General features: G+C 35.3%; 1 protein-coding gene across 8 annotated transcripts in view; it reads left to right on the top strand.

Annotated features, from left to right (window-relative positions):
- LOC140696293 (cytoplasmic dynein 2 light intermediate chain 1-like) overlaps nucleotides 1-20445 on the top strand; it is a 43568-nt gene that overhangs the window by 7478 nt on the left and 15645 nt on the right. For 3 of the 8 annotated variants that reach the window (XM_072960707.1, XM_072960705.1, XM_072960706.1), the window contains exons 3-13: nucleotides 1079-1113; nucleotides 2163-2232; nucleotides 4321-4409; nucleotides 8402-8588; nucleotides 10225-10302; nucleotides 13413-13489; nucleotides 14090-14160; nucleotides 15704-15801; nucleotides 16224-16316; nucleotides 17625-17816; nucleotides 18726-18852. In XM_072960707.1, coding sequence (XP_072816808.1) covers nucleotides 1079-1113; nucleotides 2163-2232; nucleotides 4321-4409; nucleotides 8402-8588; nucleotides 10225-10302; nucleotides 13413-13489; nucleotides 14090-14160; nucleotides 15704-15801; nucleotides 16224-16316; nucleotides 17625-17816; nucleotides 18726-18755 — 1020 coding nt within the window. In that variant the 3' untranslated portion in view covers nucleotides 18756-18852. Of the gene's footprint in view, nucleotides 1-1078; nucleotides 1114-2162; nucleotides 2233-4320; nucleotides 4410-8401; nucleotides 8589-10224; nucleotides 10303-13412; nucleotides 13490-14089; nucleotides 14161-15703; nucleotides 15802-16223; nucleotides 16317-16669; nucleotides 16800-17624; nucleotides 17817-18725; nucleotides 18853-20445 lie in introns of those variants that run through there. The other 5 variants (XM_072960703.1, XM_072960702.1, XM_072960701.1 and 2 more) reach the window with 3 other exon arrangements.

Here is a 20445-nt window from a genome sequence, read left to right on the forward strand (position 1 = left end):
GTATTCCTACATCATTATTCCTAATAGCTGCATGCTGTTTCCTTATATGGCTTATCATAATTAATTTAGCCAGTTCTCTATTTGGAACATTTCTGTTGTTTCTAGTTTTTCACTTTGCTATAACACCTACCTCTAAATGTCTTTCAATAATATACATTTTTAGTACTAGTCCAGTTGTTTATGTATCTCATTAGAAAAAAGTCATTCAATTTGATCATAGCCCAGATATAATCTGGAGTAATTTATTTATGTTTTTTTTTTGGTAAATGTTATAGGTTTCTTGGTTTAAAAAAACACACATATAGTAAAATAATCTGTGTTTTTGGTAGTTCAGAGTTTTCCAAACTGCTTTTCTTGGATCCTAAATATTTCCTTCAATACAGCTTTCCCTGCTGCTTCTCTTTTATCTATTTTCTTCTAAGAGATTATCCATTTGAAAAAATGAGTTTTACTATTAAAAAAACAAACAATGATTTAAACCACTGAGCTCGTCCCTGGTTAAGAGGTGAAGTTAAGTTTCATGATTAGTGGTAGAAATGGGACCAGAATCTGTATTTCATGACTCCTAAAAAGACAGTTAGGATAAGTACATCTTCTAGAAATAAAAGAAACCAAAAAAAAGTACTCTACTCTCGTATCTGTATTGCTCACTTTGAACGTGTTTGCAACATGTCCTTTATTTGTATGTTATCTTTTTTATTTCCACTTCAACAATTTGGAGTTAAAACATTTTAGAAGACACTACTCATCAGCTTAACCAGTAATTAGCATTGATGAGTAGAGAGAAAATTTAAGACAGCTGCCAAGTTGACCACTAAAATGAGGTATGATTTGCTAGTATTTGTCATCTGTGGGACTTTATAATTATAATAATAGCAGTGTAGTTACACTCTGATGGAAAGTTGACAGTTAACTTTTTCCACTTATCAAACTTAGGAACAATTCTGAAAGTTTCTAGTTTCCAGGTAATTTATCATTCAAGTGATTAAAAGCTATTTTTGGGCCACAATTATGAACAATAATAAAATTTTACATGTGGATGACATTAACACAGTGTTCTTTCTTTCTGAATTTCCAGGGAAAGACTACTATTATTCTAAGGTGTCTTGACAGGTAAGTGTTAGTTAACCTCTAGAGACTACATTTTTGTGTATTCTTGTTGTGTGGGACAAGTTAGAACCTAAAAGACATATGGAAAGAGAATAATTTTGAGGCTGAAACAACATACTTTAATTCTTAGTGACTCTTAGTATGGCTTTTAAGATCTCCTTTAAAGAAAAAATAGCAGTCAAGCAAAATGTACAGGATTAATATTGGATTTCCTTATTTGGGGGAAGAAATTAACATAATTACTCAGCCTATGATAGTAATTGCTTTTTTTGGCTATGCTACTTTGATATTTAATTTTTTTATTCTACTTATTTGAACATTGATTATAATCTTTAAATTGCTCATGTTCATGATTATTTAAACATTAATTATAATCTTTAAATTGCTCATGGGTACACTTTGAAGCACATTATTGTTCCTCAAACTGTGCCTGTTACCATTTGTTTTATATATTTTCTAGCTTTCTGTACCATAGAAGCATGCCAGCAGATTAATCCTAAATGGATTATGATTGGTAGGTGTTGCAGGAAGTTGATAAGGAAAGTCTTATTTGTTTGCAGCTCTCATTGGCTAAATGATGTCCATGTCTGAGCTGTGATTTCGGATAGAGACCTGTATTAAAGTCTTTCATTGATGTTTCCATTAAAATGGATAGTCTTTAGGTTCCCAGCTCCCCACATCTGGGCTGAGCATAAACCTGATCCCAGAGCTTCTCACCTGGCCCGAATGCAGAGAGCTTGTGCCCTGACACGGCCGTCAGTACTGCCAGCCCCGCTGCCTTCTCTGCCCCACAACACTGCCTCTGGGTGCCCCCAGTACATGCAGGTGCCATTATTCACCTCCACAGCTGCTACTAAAATCTGTTAAGATGGTTCTTTGAAAGTTTATTTCATTTTTGTGTAAATTTTTAATCATTTTTACTTCAGTTGTTATACAAGTTATAACTTTATTAATAAAGTTTTTAAGAGGAAGCAAAAATAAACCAGGCAAGCTGATAGCATAAGAAAACAGTACCACCCATGATGGTAATGCTACCTGTCTTTATTGTGCAGGGATGAGCCACCGAAACCAACCTTAGCTTTGGAATATACGTATGGAAGGAGAGCAAAAGGACATAACATAGTGAGTGTCTCTTTTAAGTGGTATTGCTACGCCATAGATGGAGGAGTGGTCATCCTGATGCTCTTACCATTTTCTTACCTACAGTCAATAAACATAGCCAGCTGTACGCTTCATAGCTATGTACTTTCTAAACTCAAATGCAACTCAGCATACATGAAGCCAACTGAACTGTGAAAATATTTTGGCTTTTTCATTTATTATGTCTTAAAATGCTGGAATAAGATTCCTTTGTTACTTTATTGTACAGTTTTTCAGCACCTTTATATTGTGTTAATGTGACTGTTTCTTCTTTCAAGTGAGAGTCATATTGTGAGTTACCTTCTGTCTCCCCAAAAAATCTGCTAAAAATATGGATGTGACCTGTAGAATATTTATGAAAATATACTGCTCAAAATCCAAATTATTAGTAATTTTACATATAAATCTTGAAAGTGGTAATGCTATTTGAGACCACAGGCCCTAATTGCTTATAATCCTATTCTCACTTGTTTTAGTGTATCTGCAGAGGAAAGTTAGAAATTATTCAAGATAGAGGAGTAGTCTGGAGTGTATATTGGAATAAAAAATCCTAAATAAATTCTATATTGGAGTTCTCACATGAAAAGATGCCATTTCTTAAATAAAGTTAGGTGTACGGAAGAACAATCTAGAATAGAAGGTCCTACACCTCCCATAACATAGGCAAATTTTTATAGATTGATCCAGTCCAAATGTTTGATCATTAAGCAATGTATAAAGAATTAAAACTACCTGTTGCTGCTTCCTGGATTGGTTATTAATGCAAGTTGGTTATTAAAACTGTGAAATTAAAAAGAAAAGAAAAAACATAATATATTGAGATGTTGGGAGAACTTTATTTTTGTGACCCACATGAATTTCTACATGAGTGATAAGCCTAGAAGTGGAATTACCCTTTTCGTTGGAAATTTTGAGACAACTTTCATATGCTTAGCTTTTGAGAAGAGCTCTAAAAACTTCCCTTCATCAAATTGTTAATCAAGGGAGATTTTCCAATGCAAATGTATTTCCCCAACAAATAGTGATTCAAATATCAACAGCAAAACAATGTTAGTGAGATGATCACTTGTCAAAAATACAAAATACATATATTCATCTAAAACTGCTTTAATAACCATCTTTCTCTTCCAAATTCATGGTATCAGATAAATAAAAACTCATGCGATTCGTTTTCATCTGTTTTTTTTTCCTCTAAACTTTGTGTTATCAAGTTGGACTTCTCCATGTTCATTCTAAAAGATTCATGTCTTTCTCAGATTTAATATAACCTAAGAGTTCTAAATGGAAGCGCTTTATCAATTCTTCACACAATTTTGTGTCCTGAAGGCTCCTCAGCATCAGGCCAGAAGCAGAGATGCCATCAGCTAGTAGTCTGGGAAGGTTGTCATGGAATAGATGGTCCTATTTCCAAGCTGCCTGATGGCGCAGCCCTTTCAGTCCCCTAATGTTTGAGTCATAGAAAGAGGAGCAGTTGTTGCATTTCCCCTTGTTTCCCAACCTGCCACTTGTACTGCCCGTGCTAGGGCTGCCACGTTCCCCTGGGAGTCAGGCACAGATGGTCTGCTTAACTTTTGCTCAGGTATCCCGACGTGCAGCCAGGACTGCCATCTGTATGTCTGATTTGTCTTGTGAGCTTCTGCCTCCCTAAATGAGGATGTTTTCCCGTTCAATTGTGTAATTTCTATCTAGAAAATACCTTTTCAAAAGGTAATACCAAATGTGTTCAGCTGGTTAATTTTATTTCAAATTTGAGTGTCTGTTTCTGTGATATTTACAGAATTGGGGCACTGTTTACTGTCTTCTATTTAGGTATTACTAGAATTAAGGCATTTATGTACACATATATATATTCTTAACGTTTCATCGTTGTTCTTTGGAATCGATGTTCTGATGCATGTTGAGGGATGGGATAGAGAAAGGAGAAAGTTTTGACTGCCAAGAAAGGGTTGATTGAGGACTGTAATATTCCATATCCATAATTATTATTGGCTTGTGCTAATAAAGTATAAGAAATATTTAAAATTTTAAAAAAGTAAAAATTTTAATATTAAAAAAACCCTGTTTTTTCAGCCAAAAGATATTGCTCACTTCTGGGAACTAGGTGGAGGAACTTCTTTATTGGACTTAATCAGCATACCCATCACAAGGGACACCTTATGGTAAGTGGGCCAGCTCCAGAACAGCTGTTAGTAAGTAAGTATCCAGTCGAGTCCAGTGGACTAGCTTTTGTGAGTCAGAATTTGTAGGGACAGTTTTATGTTGCTGAAGGCTTACGTTCATTTCCTTTGTATGTGCTTAAACTGTAATGCTCTCAGAGATTTTAAAAGAACCAAGGTTCCTGGCCTGTGCTAAAATGAGACTGTTGGCATTCGAACTAGTAACATTTTGCAAGCCTGCAGACAAAAAAAACCCCAAAAACCAAAACATGTCAAGTAACATTTGGGCAAGGAATTCACTTGGGAAAAATAAGTTTGAAAACTTAATTCTTTCTAATACACGTCTAAGTGTGAGCTAATTCAGCCCTGAGTTTTTCCTTAAGCTGGATATTATAACTTTGAATTTAATGCTAATTAATACCATTGAAGATTCATCCAAGGGAATTCTATGAGTTAGAGGAGGAAGAAAGTCTATTTGCTGACCTTAAAGAAATAGAACCGGGTGGAAAACCTCAACTCTTTAGTGGTGTTTTCTTGACAGTATATCCCACGTTTTGGCCAAATCGGATGTGGAAAATTGTGACATTTCTCATAATGTTCCTGGGAACCCATCTTTGCCAAGGAAAACAAAATTTTAAAATCTGAAATATCTTATTCTTGTCAGAATTTAACACAAACCATTGCTGCTGCCTGGACCAAATATGAAGGGCTTGACAATTATTTGCTACATTGCAGCCATTAAGATCTTTAGAGTGAAACTATTTCTTGTTAACGGGACAATCGTTTTTCCATAACTAGCTGGTAACATTGGTAACTTTATTTGTCCAGTGATTTTTTTCTTTTAAAGAAATAAAATTTACTGTCTTTTACTTACTGCAAAAGTAATGTATGCTCATGTAGAAAACTTGGAAAAATACTGAAAGGTACATAGAAAGTTAAAGCACTCTCAATCACATGAAAAATAACCACTGTTAACATATTGAGGTATTTTTTTCAGTGTTTTCAATGTCTGTAAGTAAAGTACTATGTGCAGATATGGGATTTTATATTTACATTTAGATCCTGCTTTTTCACTTACAACCACCATTTTCCCCTGACATTATGTGGGATTTTACAGCCATATAGTTTTTCCTTTGTCCTTTAACAGAGACCAGTAATCAAAGCTGCCTGGGAATTGGGGCAGCTCTTGGTGGTGTGGTTAAGAAGAGATGGCGGGGGCGGGGAGGAGCTGAAGGAACCAGGGCTGCTGGTTAGCCTGGCCTGAGGGTGGCAGGGGTGGAAAGGCTGGGAGCAGCTCTCACCTCGCTGTGCCCTGGCTCCAGCTCTGGCCTTGACTTGTCACATCACCTGTCACATTACCTCACTTCCCTTCTCCAGACCTGCTGGGCTGGTAGAAATTCTGGTTTCTCAGGAAGCCAAACCGTTCCACAGCTGCTTTAATGTGTCCCTTTCTGTGTTCTTGGTCTTCTTTCCCTGGAACCCCAGGGTAGCTGGAGCCCTCTTTAGGAGAAAAAGGGGGTCAGGGTTACAATGAACGGACAGTAGGGGTGCTGGAGGCCTGGGTCCAGAGTGGCTTACTGAGTGGTTGAAGAATTCAGGGAAGACATTTCGCTTCTAATGTCGTTGCAAATCTCAAGAGTGTTTTGTGACTGGAATTAACTTGACACATAATTTCCTTGTGTTGGACAAAACCCAGCAACTTGAGAAAATATTACCCAATGCTATTAGATACTGTTTATCTTTAAGATGACCGTTCATAAAATAATTATAGCTGCATTGAACATTTCTATAGACTTCAGATAATTCGTAATACAGCATTTCCTGTGGTCTGCTTCCCTGTTTTAAAAGGTTGTGTTAAAAATTTTTTTTTTTTAGCTGTTATCTGCTATGAAGGTAAAAGTAACACAACTATTTCCAGTGTACTGGAAACATAAATTTTAATCTTGGAAAAAAGTTGAAGAATCCATTTCTCCTTTGCTTAAGGCAAAGTTACTTTCATTTGGAAAAAATGATAAATCTTATGTTATATATATTTTACCTCAGTTGAAAAAAATTAAACCATAATCCCCTTTTATAAATATTAACCATACTGAAACCCTGAGAATAAAGCAGTTTCCTTACTATTAAAAATGTATATATATTATTATTATTACAATTAAGCAAAACTGTTTATGAGCTTATTAAAATGACATAGATATGATTGGCTAGACAATTTAACGGCACAATAATTTTACAGAAAATCTTGATACTTAATGTCTATGAAGACTACTTTCTGTATTGAGACCTGTAGCATAGAATTTAGCTACTGTTTTGCTTTAATTGCACAAAATAGCGACTTGCTCAAACTAAATAACCTGACTGTATTATAAAATAACTAACATATATTATAATTCCTTGCTATCTCTACTAGCAGAATGTTTGCCCTGCTGATCCAGGACATGTTGGCCTATGATATGGTTCTACACACTTATTATGACCATTTTCTGAAATACTCCTGGATTTATATTTGTTCATTTTTTTATTGTTGTAAAATATTAATATAAAATACACCACTTTAGTCATTTTTAAGTGTGCAGTTTAGTGGCATTAAGTATGCTCACATTGTTGTGCAGCCATCACCACCATCCGTCGCTAGAACACTTCATCTTCCCCAGCTGAAACCTTGTCCGCCTTAAACAGTAGCTCCCTATTTTCCCTCCTGCAACCCCAGGAAACCCCACACTAGTTTCTGTCTCCAATTTGACTAGGTATCTTATGTAAGTGACATCAAACTTGTCCTTTTTTGAGTCTATCTTACTTCATTAGCATAACGTCTCTGAGATTCATCCATGTTGTAGCACATATCAGAATTTTCTTCCTTTATAAGGCTGAATCATATTTAATTGTATGTGTATACCACATTTTGTTTATCCAGTAATCCACTGATGGACATTTGGGTCATTCCCACCCTTTGGCTGTTGTGAATAATGCTGCTGTGAGCATTGCTGTGCAAGTATCTGTGTGAGTGCCTGATTTCAGTACACCCAGAAGTGGACTTGCTGGATGTTTTGAGGACTCACTATGCTGTTTTCCACAGTGTCAGCTGTATTACTTTACATTCCCACCAGCAAGGTCCAGGGGTTCGAATTTCTCTATATCCTTACCAACACTTGTTATTTTCTGGAATTTTGTTTGTTTTTATTTTTGTTTTTTATCATAGCTATCCTAATGGGTGTGAAGTGGTATGTCATTGTGGTTTTGATTTGCATTTCTCTAATGATTAGTGATACTGGCCATCTTTTCATACGTTTATTGGCCATGTGTGTATCTTTAAATAGAGAAATGTCTATTTGAGTCCTTTGCCTGTTTTTAAATTGGGTTGTTTGTTGTTGCTGAGTTTAGGTTTACGTTTGATACACACACGCATGTGGTAATGGTGGTGGGGTACGGTGGTCAGGGGTGTGCTTTCAGAAGCAACAGGTATGGCAGGTTTGGATCTAAATACCAGCTCTCCAATTTACTAGTTATATAAATCTGTGCCTCAGAGTTCTAATCCACAACGTGGCCATCATAACATCTTCTAGGAGGTGGTGTTGTTTAAGAGTAAATAAGCTGGACAGTCCCCTAGCAAGGTCCATGGGTGAGTCTGTTTCCTTCTCCTTCACCTGATTGTTGCATTGTTGCTGCTGCGATGATGATTATTTTTGCTTTATTTGGGACACATAGCAAAATTGGATCTAAACATGGCATTGTTGGGCCCAACTGTTTATAGATTATTTGAACTGGATTATTATTAGTTCAAACAAAAGTTTCACTGCCGCTATTGTTTGTAACACTTAAATATCACTAGACGAAAGCACTGGAATAAATAAGGCTATAATTTTGAATTTTTTTCTTAGAAGATTGCTGAGTTTTTTTCCTTAAACTATAGTGTTATTCCTTGAAAATAAATTTCAGTATAATAGGGTGGTGATTATTTTGAGTCTTTTTTTGGAAGGTGTTTTTTGTTTCTTTAGGACATTTTCTATTGTTCTTGTTTTGGATTTTTCAAAACCTAATGACCTTTGGCCCACCATGGAAAATCTGTTGCAAGCCACAAAACTTCATGTAGATAAAATGATAATGAAACTGGGGAAGACAAATTCTAAAGCAGCTTCGGAAATGAGACAGAAGTTGTGGAGTAATATGCAGAAGGACCATCCGGTGAGTTGCTGCTGGGGTTATTCCTGGAATTCTTAGCCCCCTACGCAGTTAAAGATAACATCATAAACAACTTCTTTGGATTTTTATGCATGAGCTGAAATTCACTTGATGTAGATGAACCTGTTCACTGGAAAATTATAGCAATTTAATAAAACCTCAGTAAGAGCAAAACAAGGAAAAGATTTCTTATGTCTTCTTGTTAGACTATCTGCTGTGATTGTTATGGCATATTACACCAGTCAAAAGGAATAGAGTTTTAAAGTAGGAGTTTGATACTGATTTTATAATCTCTGTAAAATGAAGATAAAAACCAGATTGTACAAATGTCACCTGGCAAAGACTAGATGAAGCTACAATTTTAAGCAAGGAGTGGAGTTTTAACAGCCTTCACCGTCAGTCTATACTTACATTCATTTAGTGTCTGTCACATAATATCTTTTTCTCAGCTGACACTTAATTAAATTATAAAATTGCAATATGGTAACGTAAGTCCTTTATATACAGTCATAAATGTCATCTTCTAGAAAACTAAGAGCAGTGTTTTATATTGCCTAGAGTTTACATGAATGTGTTTTACAAAGGTAACATCAGAACAAAACTGACAGTTAATGGTTCCCATATATGCAGTACAAATGTTACTGTAACAACGGTTAATACAAAATAATAAAAACAAATTTTAAACAGAAAGATGACATGTTACATAAGAAAATAAAAGGGCAGAACATGAAAAATACTTATCACAATAATTTGGGGGATTGTCATTTCTAGTTTTATACTTGAGAAGTATAGCTTAGTTAAGTGAAAGTTAAATACCGGAACAGCTTCTGTGTCAAGCAAACAATGTCAACATCTATGAAAACATTTGAAATGATGTATTTGTGGAAGTAAGTAGAAATTGCTGAATATGTAATAAAAACAATTAATTTTAATAAATCAATGAAATATGTTTGTTAACAGGATCGTGAACTGATTGACCCATTTCCAATTCCTCTGGTCATAATTGGAAGTAAATACGACATTTTCCAGATAAGCTCTTCTACTTCTCGTTGAGTGTGTTGTACACGCACGCCTCGGCTTTATAGGAGAGGAACAGAAGTAATGATGAAATGAGAGGAGTGATTCTGGGAGGGAGAGACCAAGGAATCACACATCTTAAAGAGGATTTTGGAAAAGAGGATAGAGTTGGGAAAGACAAAATAGGTCAAGAACAGTACACAGTGGGGGAATAAGGCAGTAGAATGGGGATACGGTAGAAGATTTGGAAACTGAATCGTTAACCCTGCCACGGAGGGAAAGACTTACACCCCAGCTTTTAAACTGAAGGAAGTAGAAAACTGGTTTCTTCTTATCTTTGCTTGTCAGAGAATCCTTAGGGTATTCCACACTATCAAATGTGTGCTTATATCTAAATTCTGTTGAGCTAAGTGTTTAAACAAGGGCAAGTCTGATAGTCACAGCTCTGTCGCTCCGCCCCCTGCAGAGACCGACACCAAGGTAGTGGAATCCTGCCCCTCATTGTATGTGCCCAAAAACAAACAAATAAGAAAATCTATTTCTTTAATAATTTTCACCTTCCTACTGCAGATATTCATTCTCTCAACTTGTTTTTTTTCTTTTTAATATCATGTTTCTTTAGGATTTTGACTCTGAGAAGAGAAAGGTCATATGCAAGACACTTCGATTTGTTGCACATTATTATGGAGCATCATTAATGGTTTGTACTTTTCCTGTCCTTTGGGCTTGAATGGACAGTAATAAATTTGGGCAGGTTAGCAACTTGATGCACAGTCGTGAGTACCAGTGCTTTTACTAATGCCTGTCATCCCCTCCTTTCCTTTCCGTTGCCCCCAACCCCCTTGTTACAGAGTGACTGTAGTATGTGTAGAGAACACAGTCTGCTAGATGGCCTTCTCAGTTTCCCCTTAAGAATCAGAATCTGTATTCTCGTGAAAGAAAAAGAAGAAAAAATCTTTTAAAAGTACGTTCCTTTTTAAACTTAAAAAACATGCTGTTTGTTGTAGAGGTTAGAAATATGAACTCGGGAGTCCTGCTGCCTGGGTTCAAAACTCAGGGCAACCATTTACTAGATGTGTGATCTCAGACAAGTCCTCAATTTCATTAAGCCTCAGCCTCCTCCAGGTAAAATGGACAAAGACAGTGCCTTCCTCGTAGGGTGGTTGTGAGGACTGATAGAGGGTGTACAAGAGGAAGCTTAGCACAGGGCCTGACACACAGTATTGTTCAGCAAATGTTGGTTATTATAATTACTGCTAGCCTTATCTTCCACAGCAGGGTAATTTTGCTGAATATCTTTTAATGCAATAAAATATAAAAACATTTTCGTTAAAAGAAAAATACTTTCTTCCCATTTGAATGGTCTCTTTTCCCCTCTAAATCAAAGTGCTCAGAGGAAACTGGAGACAACATGGCCTAGGCCCCAGCCTTCACAGCTGGTATGTTAGAACTAAAAGTAATAAATACGATCTATATTTAAAATTTGTTATACTTTTCAGAATACTCCAAATACATTTTATGATGTATTTTCTTAAAAATCATCCCCTCTTACGTTTGTACTGTATCTGCTTATGTATTAAGTTGACAGAGTACTTTGGAAATATTCTTTATTATTTTGAAAAGGTAAGGGGAATTTAAAGTAAATGACTCATCCAGGGGACAGGAGCAAAGACTGTGGACCTTGTAGTTTCTGATTTTGGCCACTAGATAAGGCCCCACATTTACTTCTTGTTAATTAACTGAGGGAATGCCCTATCTTTCTTTAGAAACAGATCGCATTTGATGATCAGTCAGGGCCTAATCTGGTCTTACGGGTACAAATTTGAAAGAAGTCAGGTCAACCCAGGCCACAGCAGGCCTGCCGTTAACCATGGCTCAGAAGACCCTAGAAGATTGGGGACCAGGGCAGGGATTTGAGAATCCTTCATCTCAGCATCAGTAAGCCGGATGGATGAGAGGTTGGCGCTATACCTAAGAGCACTTCTGAGCTACCAAGAGAACCATAAAGCTTTTCTAGCTCCCCAAACCATGAAGAGAGCAGCCGAAGTTCTCACAGCCCCATCTTTCAGTTTCACCTCTGCTCTTACCCTCCAGCCCGTCCCAAGGAGAGAGCTGGGTGCTGCTGTACGAGATTCAGTGATACTCAGCAGTTTTTTCCAACACTGTAGTGGATCCTTAATCATTTAGTCAAGAATACTGATTCAGTAGTATGAGCAACCTAATCAAGTTAATAAACCAAAAATAGAAAAACATTGATAAGTAGGACCAGATTTGGTGGAGAGCCACCAGGATGGTATAGGACTTAAAATTATGATACATGAGGAAGAGTATAAAATTATAGTCTGGCATCTAGAATGCAATGAACATTTTTAAAATATTTGAAGGACTGTTCAATGGAAAAGGGAAGAAATGCATTCCTTGCTCTCTGAGTCGAGAACAAGGAATCAATAAAGTTTAGCTCAAATTTAAGAAATAAATTTCTAATACTACCATTATCTGAAAGTGGAGTGAGTTGCTTTTGGAGATAACGAGTTCCCAGGCCCTGAGTTTATGAGCAGAAGCTCTGCAGTTATTGGTGGAGGATGTTTTCAAGACGACTGATGCAGCAGCTGGGTAAGGTCGAATTAGAGACTTCTCATGTCCTCCCAGTCCTACAGTCCTATGAAATATATTTGTGGTTAGGTTTTTTCCCTCACCTTATAGGAAATAATACATAATATAATAATAATAGTAAGTTGTGTTTGTAAAATTCAGTTAAAGTTTTCCTGTTAAAAAATTACCTTGGGGGGATGTTATAGCTCAGTTATAGCTTAGCCTGCACGAGGTCTTGGGTTCAGTCCCCAGTACCTCCATTAAATAAATAGATAAATAAACAAACAAACCTAATTACCTCTCCCCAACAAAAACAAAACAGAACAAAAATTGTCTCACTATAAGCATTAAAATTGTTTCAATTTTTAAAAATAAATATATCATATCTTATATATTCACATGAATGTCCTCCTTGGAATACTTCCCCTGGGAGCTTATTCTTAATCCAGAATGAATCTTATCCTGAAAATTGATCTCTTTGCCTCGTAATTAATTTTATTTTGGTTCAAGATTGTTTTTCCAATTTTGATATATCTTAGTCATTCTGATTTGGTTGAATGACTTTTCGTATTTCCAGAAAACAAATGTAGCCTTAAAAGATTTGGAGGGTAACCACAATGTCTCGGTTTTCACCTGATTTCTCAGCTTAATAATTAGTACCCACCCTGTTGCATTCTCTAAAACGTTCTGGTATGGTCTCCCTAGTTACAGACCACCACTGGGGATATTCAGTAGCTTATTTTGCAGGTTCCAAAGGCAAGAAGAAAAGTTTAAAGATTGTTTTAGTGAGTATCAGTATTGTTGGACTAGTCAGTCTGCAAGTTCCACATTAACTGCTTTGAAGGCAGCAGTATGCCCTTGAATGGAAAATTTATTTATGAAGCATACCACCTATTTTTTAACCAACCAGACTGCATTTTGGCAATGATGAGGATCCATATGTGGGAGTAGCTGAAATGATTACTGCATAAACACAGATCCATTCAATATCATGTACTCATAAAGTTTGAAGAGTGAGTTAAAACAAATTTATCAAAATTTCTTTCTTTTCCTTTATTCAGGTTTTGTTGTACCTATTCAAACACAAGTATTTGCTGGGCAAATAAATAGTAATTCTTTCTGCAATCTGTACTTGTTCAGAGCCGTATTTATTATACCTGTTTCACTGATTTGAAAGCAGAGCAAATAATTTATTCTCCTGATTTTTTTTCTTTTTAGTTTACCTGTAAGTCAGAAGCTCTATTACTAAAAATATGTGGAGTTATTAACCAGTTGGCATTTGGCATTGACAAAAGGTACTGTTAAAGTATTTTAAAATATCTTTTTATTTTATTATTTTTTTGGCCAGTATTCTCATCTGGTTATTGTTCTCGCCAGGCTTTTGTTTCTTGACCAGGAAAGTACCCCAGATTGCTGGTCTTAGAGAAATAATTTCATACTATCTCTTGCTTCTTACATTGTTTAAATATTTCTCAAGTTGTACAACTAAATTGTTAAAAGTACTTAGACTAGAATAAAATAATGATACTGCTATACTTGTTTCCCCGATTTCTCTTACTTTTCTTTCATTTTAGCAGCTTCCCCTCTTTATCATCACTTTCTTACATTGATTAGAAATGGAATTTCTAATTTTCGTATGATTTTTCTTAACCCTGCTACTTTTGGGGGGTTTGATTTAAGGTCATTTGGGTCTGTCACTTTTTCTCCTGTGAAACCTTTACTAATGCTGTACTTTAATTTTTGAAATCACTTACATTAATGTTCACTCGCTCATTTGGGGCAGTGCTCTCACCAGTAGCTAGACATAAAACTTGGTTCTTGTATTTACAGTAGAGAGTGACAAGCTACTCGATTGCTAGACTAAATTAGATTCCTTTTTCTTCTTATCCATGTAGCAAATCAATATGTGTGGATCAGAATAAGCCACTGTTTATCACAGCAGGATTGGATTCTTTAAGTCATATAGGTTGGTGAACTTATTAAGCTTGTTCAGTCTTTTTCTAATTGCCTATTGATTTTATCCTACTCCCTGTTCGCTTCATCTCCAACATACCACCATTTCTGGTTTCATTACCATTGCTGCTGTTTCTTATATATTTACTTGTATACACAGTATTCATGCAAAATGCACCACATTGACGTATTTGTGATGGAAGAGATGTAAGATGAAAAATGTACATATATTTTCTTTCCCCCACTGATTTCCAGGTACTTTTAAATTTTAGCTCCTTGAGTTTAAAAGAAAACCAGAAGCATAGAGTGGTCAAGAAATTTAAAGCTATATATTATGGGCAATGATGAAAAATGTAAGAAATTCAAATGATGGAATAAACCAAAAAGAACACAGTTGTATTAACTAGCTATGCCTTAACTTTGCAGTATGAGAAGAGCTTGCCTCAGCTAATGGGATGTGCTTCCTAAACTTACAGATGCCCTAGGCTCACGAAGCAAAAGGAATTTTAAGTTTATATAGTAAAGCTCCTTACCTTCCCATAGAAGCTGTTTTCATTGTGGAGATTTTCAGGCCTAGCAACTCTTTATACTCCGGGGTTGGCATAGTTTGGTTTTAACATACTGATAGTAGTTTTCGTTTTTATTTCCCATCCCTCACTACTCTTACAAGCTAAAGTTGACTTGACTTCAAATGTGGAGATCTTTGTCATGAGATTATAGACTGAATTGGAATGAAAAGAATAAAGTTGTTAATGAATAGTTATAAAGACTGAGTTTTATAATTATTATTAGTACCAACTTAATTTTATTAGCAGTAAGAATCACTGTATGTACTGATAGGTAGTGCTGATGGAAATCTTTTGCCCATGTAAGTAGTTGGAGATCAAAAAAAAAGGTTGAAAATGATTGAATTTTAAAAATCACGGAGCTTGGACCTCATCAAAATGAAAAACTTTTGCTCTTAAAAGCCCATGTGAAAAGGATAAAAAGATGCTATAATCTGGGAGAAAGTATTTTCAAACTATATATTTGACAAAGGACTAGTATATGGAACTTAACAGTTTAAAAAAATCCAATTAGAAAATATGCAAAAGACATGGGCAGACATTTCACTAAAAAATATATACAAAGGGCAAATAAGCCCATGGAAAGATACTTAATATGATCTTCTAGTATTTTCCATTATATTTAGTAATGCCATATTATCCTCCAAATTAGCTGTCCCAGTTTGCACTCAGCAGCACAGAAGACTATGTTTCCTTTCAAATTCATGAATACATGAGAATATCAAACTTCGTATTTTTGCTGAGCAGCAGTTTAAGTGTGAGGAAGGAGAATTACAGATTACTCATTACTCTGTCTCCTCTTTGGTACTAGAATTTCCCCCTGGGCCTTGCTACACTGGGTTAGATAAATTTTAATAGTGACAAAATATATTAGGGAGAGGAGAAATGAGTGATCTAAGATTTATATTTTTGTAGGTATCATTTGTTTTATTGGTAGAGTTTGTAATGTTTTATCAATGCAGCCATTTGGAGTAAAACTTTCAATTTTAGGATCTCCTCCTGTTCCTGATAATGACATTGGAAAGCTTCATGCCCATTCACCAATGGAATTGTGGAAGAAAGTGTATGGAAAGCTCTTTCCACCAAAGGTATATTTTTCTAATTCTTTTAAAGCAAGAATTTTCAGCACTACTCAGTAGTTATTGGGAAATATCCCAGTGGGACTATTACGGTGACTTTGTTTTCTATTCACATGCTCAAAAGTCAATTAAACATTTGCTAAAAATCTATTGCATATGACGCACTGTGGGGCTTAAAAAATGAGTAAGACACAGTTCTCACTCTGCTTTCAAATGGAGCTTTCTGGCTCCAAAAGGGAGAGACAACATCTGAAAGCAGAGGGAGGAAGGAGGACATGGTGGAGTTTGAGATGGCCCTCACTGGTGATGATGAAAGATCCAAAGATCAGCCCTTGCTGGCCGGCTGAGGAACGGGAAGTTGACTAGTGAGGTTGGTAACAGTCATTTTTTGGCTTATGGGCATAAAGTGATTTGAAGAATTGTGATTTCAGAGTACCAACACACTAAAAGACGTCAAGGACCCTGCAAAAGACCCTCAGTACGCTGAAAGTGAAGTTGATGAAATGAGAATTCACAAGGATCAGGTATTACCCTAAACCATTTCTTTTATTTCATCTTGAGTTTTATCACAGAAATATCCTTAGAATTCCATAAATTTTTCTCAATTTGTTTCCTTAAGTTTTTCACTTAAATAGTACAAGAGATGTACTATTTAAGTGAAAGAAGGAACTAAAAAATCACCTATCATTCTGTCATCCAGAGATGACTTAATGTTTACATATCCATTTTGGATTTTCCAGTTTATGTTAAAGATGGGTAATGAGTTTTACCTCACTGCTGGGGAGACACTTCCATAATATCCTTTTGTTTGTGGGATTACTTAAAAGGTTTTTTAAAATTAGGACATTTAGATGTATCTATACTTTTCTTGTATCAGAAAAATTAAGGATGACCCAGTCTGAAAGCACTCAAACACAGCTGACAAAACCCGGGATCTCTCAGGAAAGTGGTTAAAAGTGGAGACTGCATTCCATATATGCCCAGGTAGCACCGTTTGTGATACACAAGTAAGAATGCAAAAGGTGGTAAATTCATCATGATCCAGTATTTAGATTTTCCAAGATCTCCTCTTAGTTTGATGAAAACAGACTCTGTGCATGCAGCCTGTGACCTTACACCAGTAAGCACAGTAAGTTGAGTGCCCTCATCACCTCTCAGGTGGGATTTACAGAGCTGTGTCACCTGGCCAGTCACACTGTTGCAGGTGTAACCTGAATGCAACCAACCACCACGACAGTGACCAGGGTCTTTTTCTCAGCACTAGCCTTTCATCTTCAGGGACCCTATAATGAATTAACAAAATGTTTTATTTGAATATAGTCCAGAAGACTTTTGAAAAACATGTCATGAGAGGGCTTTTAGCTGTAGAAAGGGAAAGGCGTGTTGTAGGATTATTAGTTTGGCAGTAAAGAGTAACAAGGTAGTGATACAATATGAAAAATCCTCAAAAACTTTATTCTAAGGAAAAGAAGCCAATCACAAAAGATAGTATGTTGTTATCATTCTATTTGTATGAAATGCCCAGAAACAGCAATCTCTAGAGACAGAAAGATGAATGGTCACATGGAGGTGCAGCCAGGGACAAGAAGGGACAATATAAGAGCTCTTCTTTGGTAATGGAGATGTGCTAACACTGGTGCTGAGGGCCCAATAGCTCCATTTGCAAAAATTATTGGATTCTAGATTTGCAATGGGCGAGTTCTATGATATGTAAATTACACCATGATAAATGTGTTAGAAAAAATTTCATGAACTCTAGAGCCTTTCTCTGTACTAAGTTGACTACACGCCTGTGATCATATTTATTTTCTCTGTGTGTGTCATCTTTTAAGGCCCATTCTGTGAGAAGTCAATGGAACACTGTTTCTCAGTCTTGTTGGAAAGGAGGAATTAGTCAAAATGAGAGCTCTGCTTGCACTGGGGAATGCCCAGAAGGCTTTCTCAATCAAAATTGTGAAACTGATGTTAATGAATGTTCACCGATACCATGTCAGAATGATACTGGCTGCACTCCTATTCCAAAGGTAAATGTGAATCTATTATACAAGGGAGCTATTTGAAATTATTTTTTACCATTACCAACCTGTCTGAAAAATAACAAGTAATTAAAATTCTAACTAACATATTATAATTTTTTAATTCAGAAAAATCAGAAAAGATACTTAACTTGTTTATTTTCATTTTTTGTATTTTAAATAGAAATCATAAATTCAAAAACACTCTTCAATTTCATTTTTTTGTTCTTCTGCCAGAATTCTCCCATGTGAACAATGTAATCATCTAAATTTTCATTTTTAGTTATTTAAAATAATTTTTCTTTATTATTTCATTATTTACTGTTACATTTTAACTTTTAAATTTAATAGTCAAAGAAGTAAGACTAGGAAATCACTTAATAATTCCTACAAATGAATATCTTTCCTTTTAATAAGATTGATACTTGAATTTATAATAAGAATTCATATTCATATTTTAATGAATTCCTTACATGTCTGGTGGTTGATGCTGGCAGTCAACCAGGTCCAACTATTGGCCGGAACCCTAAATATAACTTCTCCATGTGGTTTGGTCTTCCTCACAGCATGGTGGCTGGTTCCGATAGCGAACCTCCCAAGACAATCAGAGGTCTTTTAAACTTAGCCTTGAAAGTCACAGCTTTTTCCCAGAGTCACAACTTGCTTCCAATCAAGGAGGGAAGTGTGGTTCTCAACTCTCACTTAGGGGAGTGTTGAAATACCGTAGTAGGAACAGGTTGTGACATGGGAAATGTTGTGGGATATTTGGGAAAATAGAACCTTCCACATTGTTACACTGAGAAATTCTACTACCTGCTCATGTAAATAGTTTTCTCCCCTCCCCATGTAAGAATCCATTCATTATATTTGAAATACCTGAACATTTTTGTAAAAAATTACCTTTTAATCTTTTCTAAGATGTCATATGCACGTGTTCACCAATATTGACAGGCAAGCTTTGTAAGTGACTTCAAACACCACACGAGTCATTTCCTTGCAAGACCGATGCCACAAGTATAAAATATGACAAAGATGATCATTGCAGGTAGGATTACTTAATTTCCTATTTCTAAACAAAAATGTATGAATTTTAAAGCCATGTGGGCAGAAATAAAACAATGTTCTGTTTCAAGCTTAAATTTTATTTAATGGCTTACAATATGTTATTTCCAGTTAAAGTAGAAAAATGTGAATGTGTTTTTATGGGATATTTAAACATTGTGGTATTGGTTTTAAATAAATACTTGAGAAATTCTCAGACAGAATTTGAACATAGTTATAAAACATATATTTTGCTTTATAATGGAAATCGGTAGGATAACTAAATAATATTTGAAGATTTAGAAAGAAGAGGTGATGTAAGTATCCACTGTATTATTTCTACTGCACACATACAACATTAATATTATACTTTGAAAGTATAGAGCAATTATCTCTTTCTGCAATTCACAGATCTCAGCTGGTAGTTTTCATTTAGGATCTTTAGGCAAAGTTTTAGGAAGCAGTGCCTTATTTAAATAAAAACTTGCTAAAAATTACCCACTTTTAAATGACAGAAGTGACCTAGTTACCTGGGCCTGTAATTTTAGACCATTTTAAATAGCTTTGTAGATACTTTCTCACATTGTTAAGAAGTACAATTTGTACTGTTCACACTTGCTTGACTTTTATCCAGTTGCTTAAAGTAAGTTCTGTTGGGCATTAATGAAGGGCAGTAAACAGCCTCAAAATTTTAGAATATTCATAAAAAAAGAAAATTAAAAGCTCTGGTACAGGGAAGCCTTAAAACACACTGAAAAGAAGCTTTCATGTACATCACAGATGTACAGTAGACAGTACTTTGAGCAATTTCAAAGGAATCTAAACACACGTTTACAAAAAAAATAAAATCAGTCTTTAAAATTTGACATTTTCAAAAGAGAATGAAGAGAAACCTCATCATTTCAGTACCTTAGAAATTAGTGAGTGCATGCAATCTTATATTCACTTACCAATAAATGCATCCTTTTAAAGATGTTGACTTTTTAATTATAATTTCTGGTTCTAAGCCTTATAGTGCTAGTATATTTGTGAATCTACTTACAAAAGTAATGTACTTTTAAAAATATGGATAGTATTATATAAATGAGGTAAATGTACCTTTATATATAAAATTCATTCTTTGTCAAATATGATAATTTTATTGGCCCTTATTATCATGATTCTGGTTGTCTAGAAGGCTTTGTTTTAAATTTTATCATCAAAGGGAAAATGAGGTAGCTAGAGGTATTACTGTCATGCCTCAGTTTATTTTTATATCATTAATAAACTTAAAATTATGGAATTTGATCTTGAATGCTTTATAAAGCATGTTTTTGATAGGATGAATGTTATAAGGATAAAAGTTAGGTTTCTCTAGGATAAATACATCAAATAAGTAACAAGTTGTAACAACTTTGAAATTAAGGAACAACACATGAAATTAATATGAGCCAGTACATATGTGTTCTAATTGTTGAAATTGCCCATGTTCTTTAAGAATTTACATTAAGCACAACATACATTGTGCTCATTTGAATCTACATAATTAAAAACATTGTCTCATCCTTTGGCTAAATTAGACTACTGGTTAATAGAGCTTGACAGGAGATATTAGGAA

The sequence above is a fragment of the Vicugna pacos genome, chromosome 5 (genome assembly GCF_048564905.1).
Source record: "Vicugna pacos chromosome 5, VicPac4, whole genome shotgun sequence".
NCBI classification, from domain to species: Eukaryota; Metazoa; Chordata; class Mammalia; order Artiodactyla; family Camelidae; genus Vicugna; species Vicugna pacos.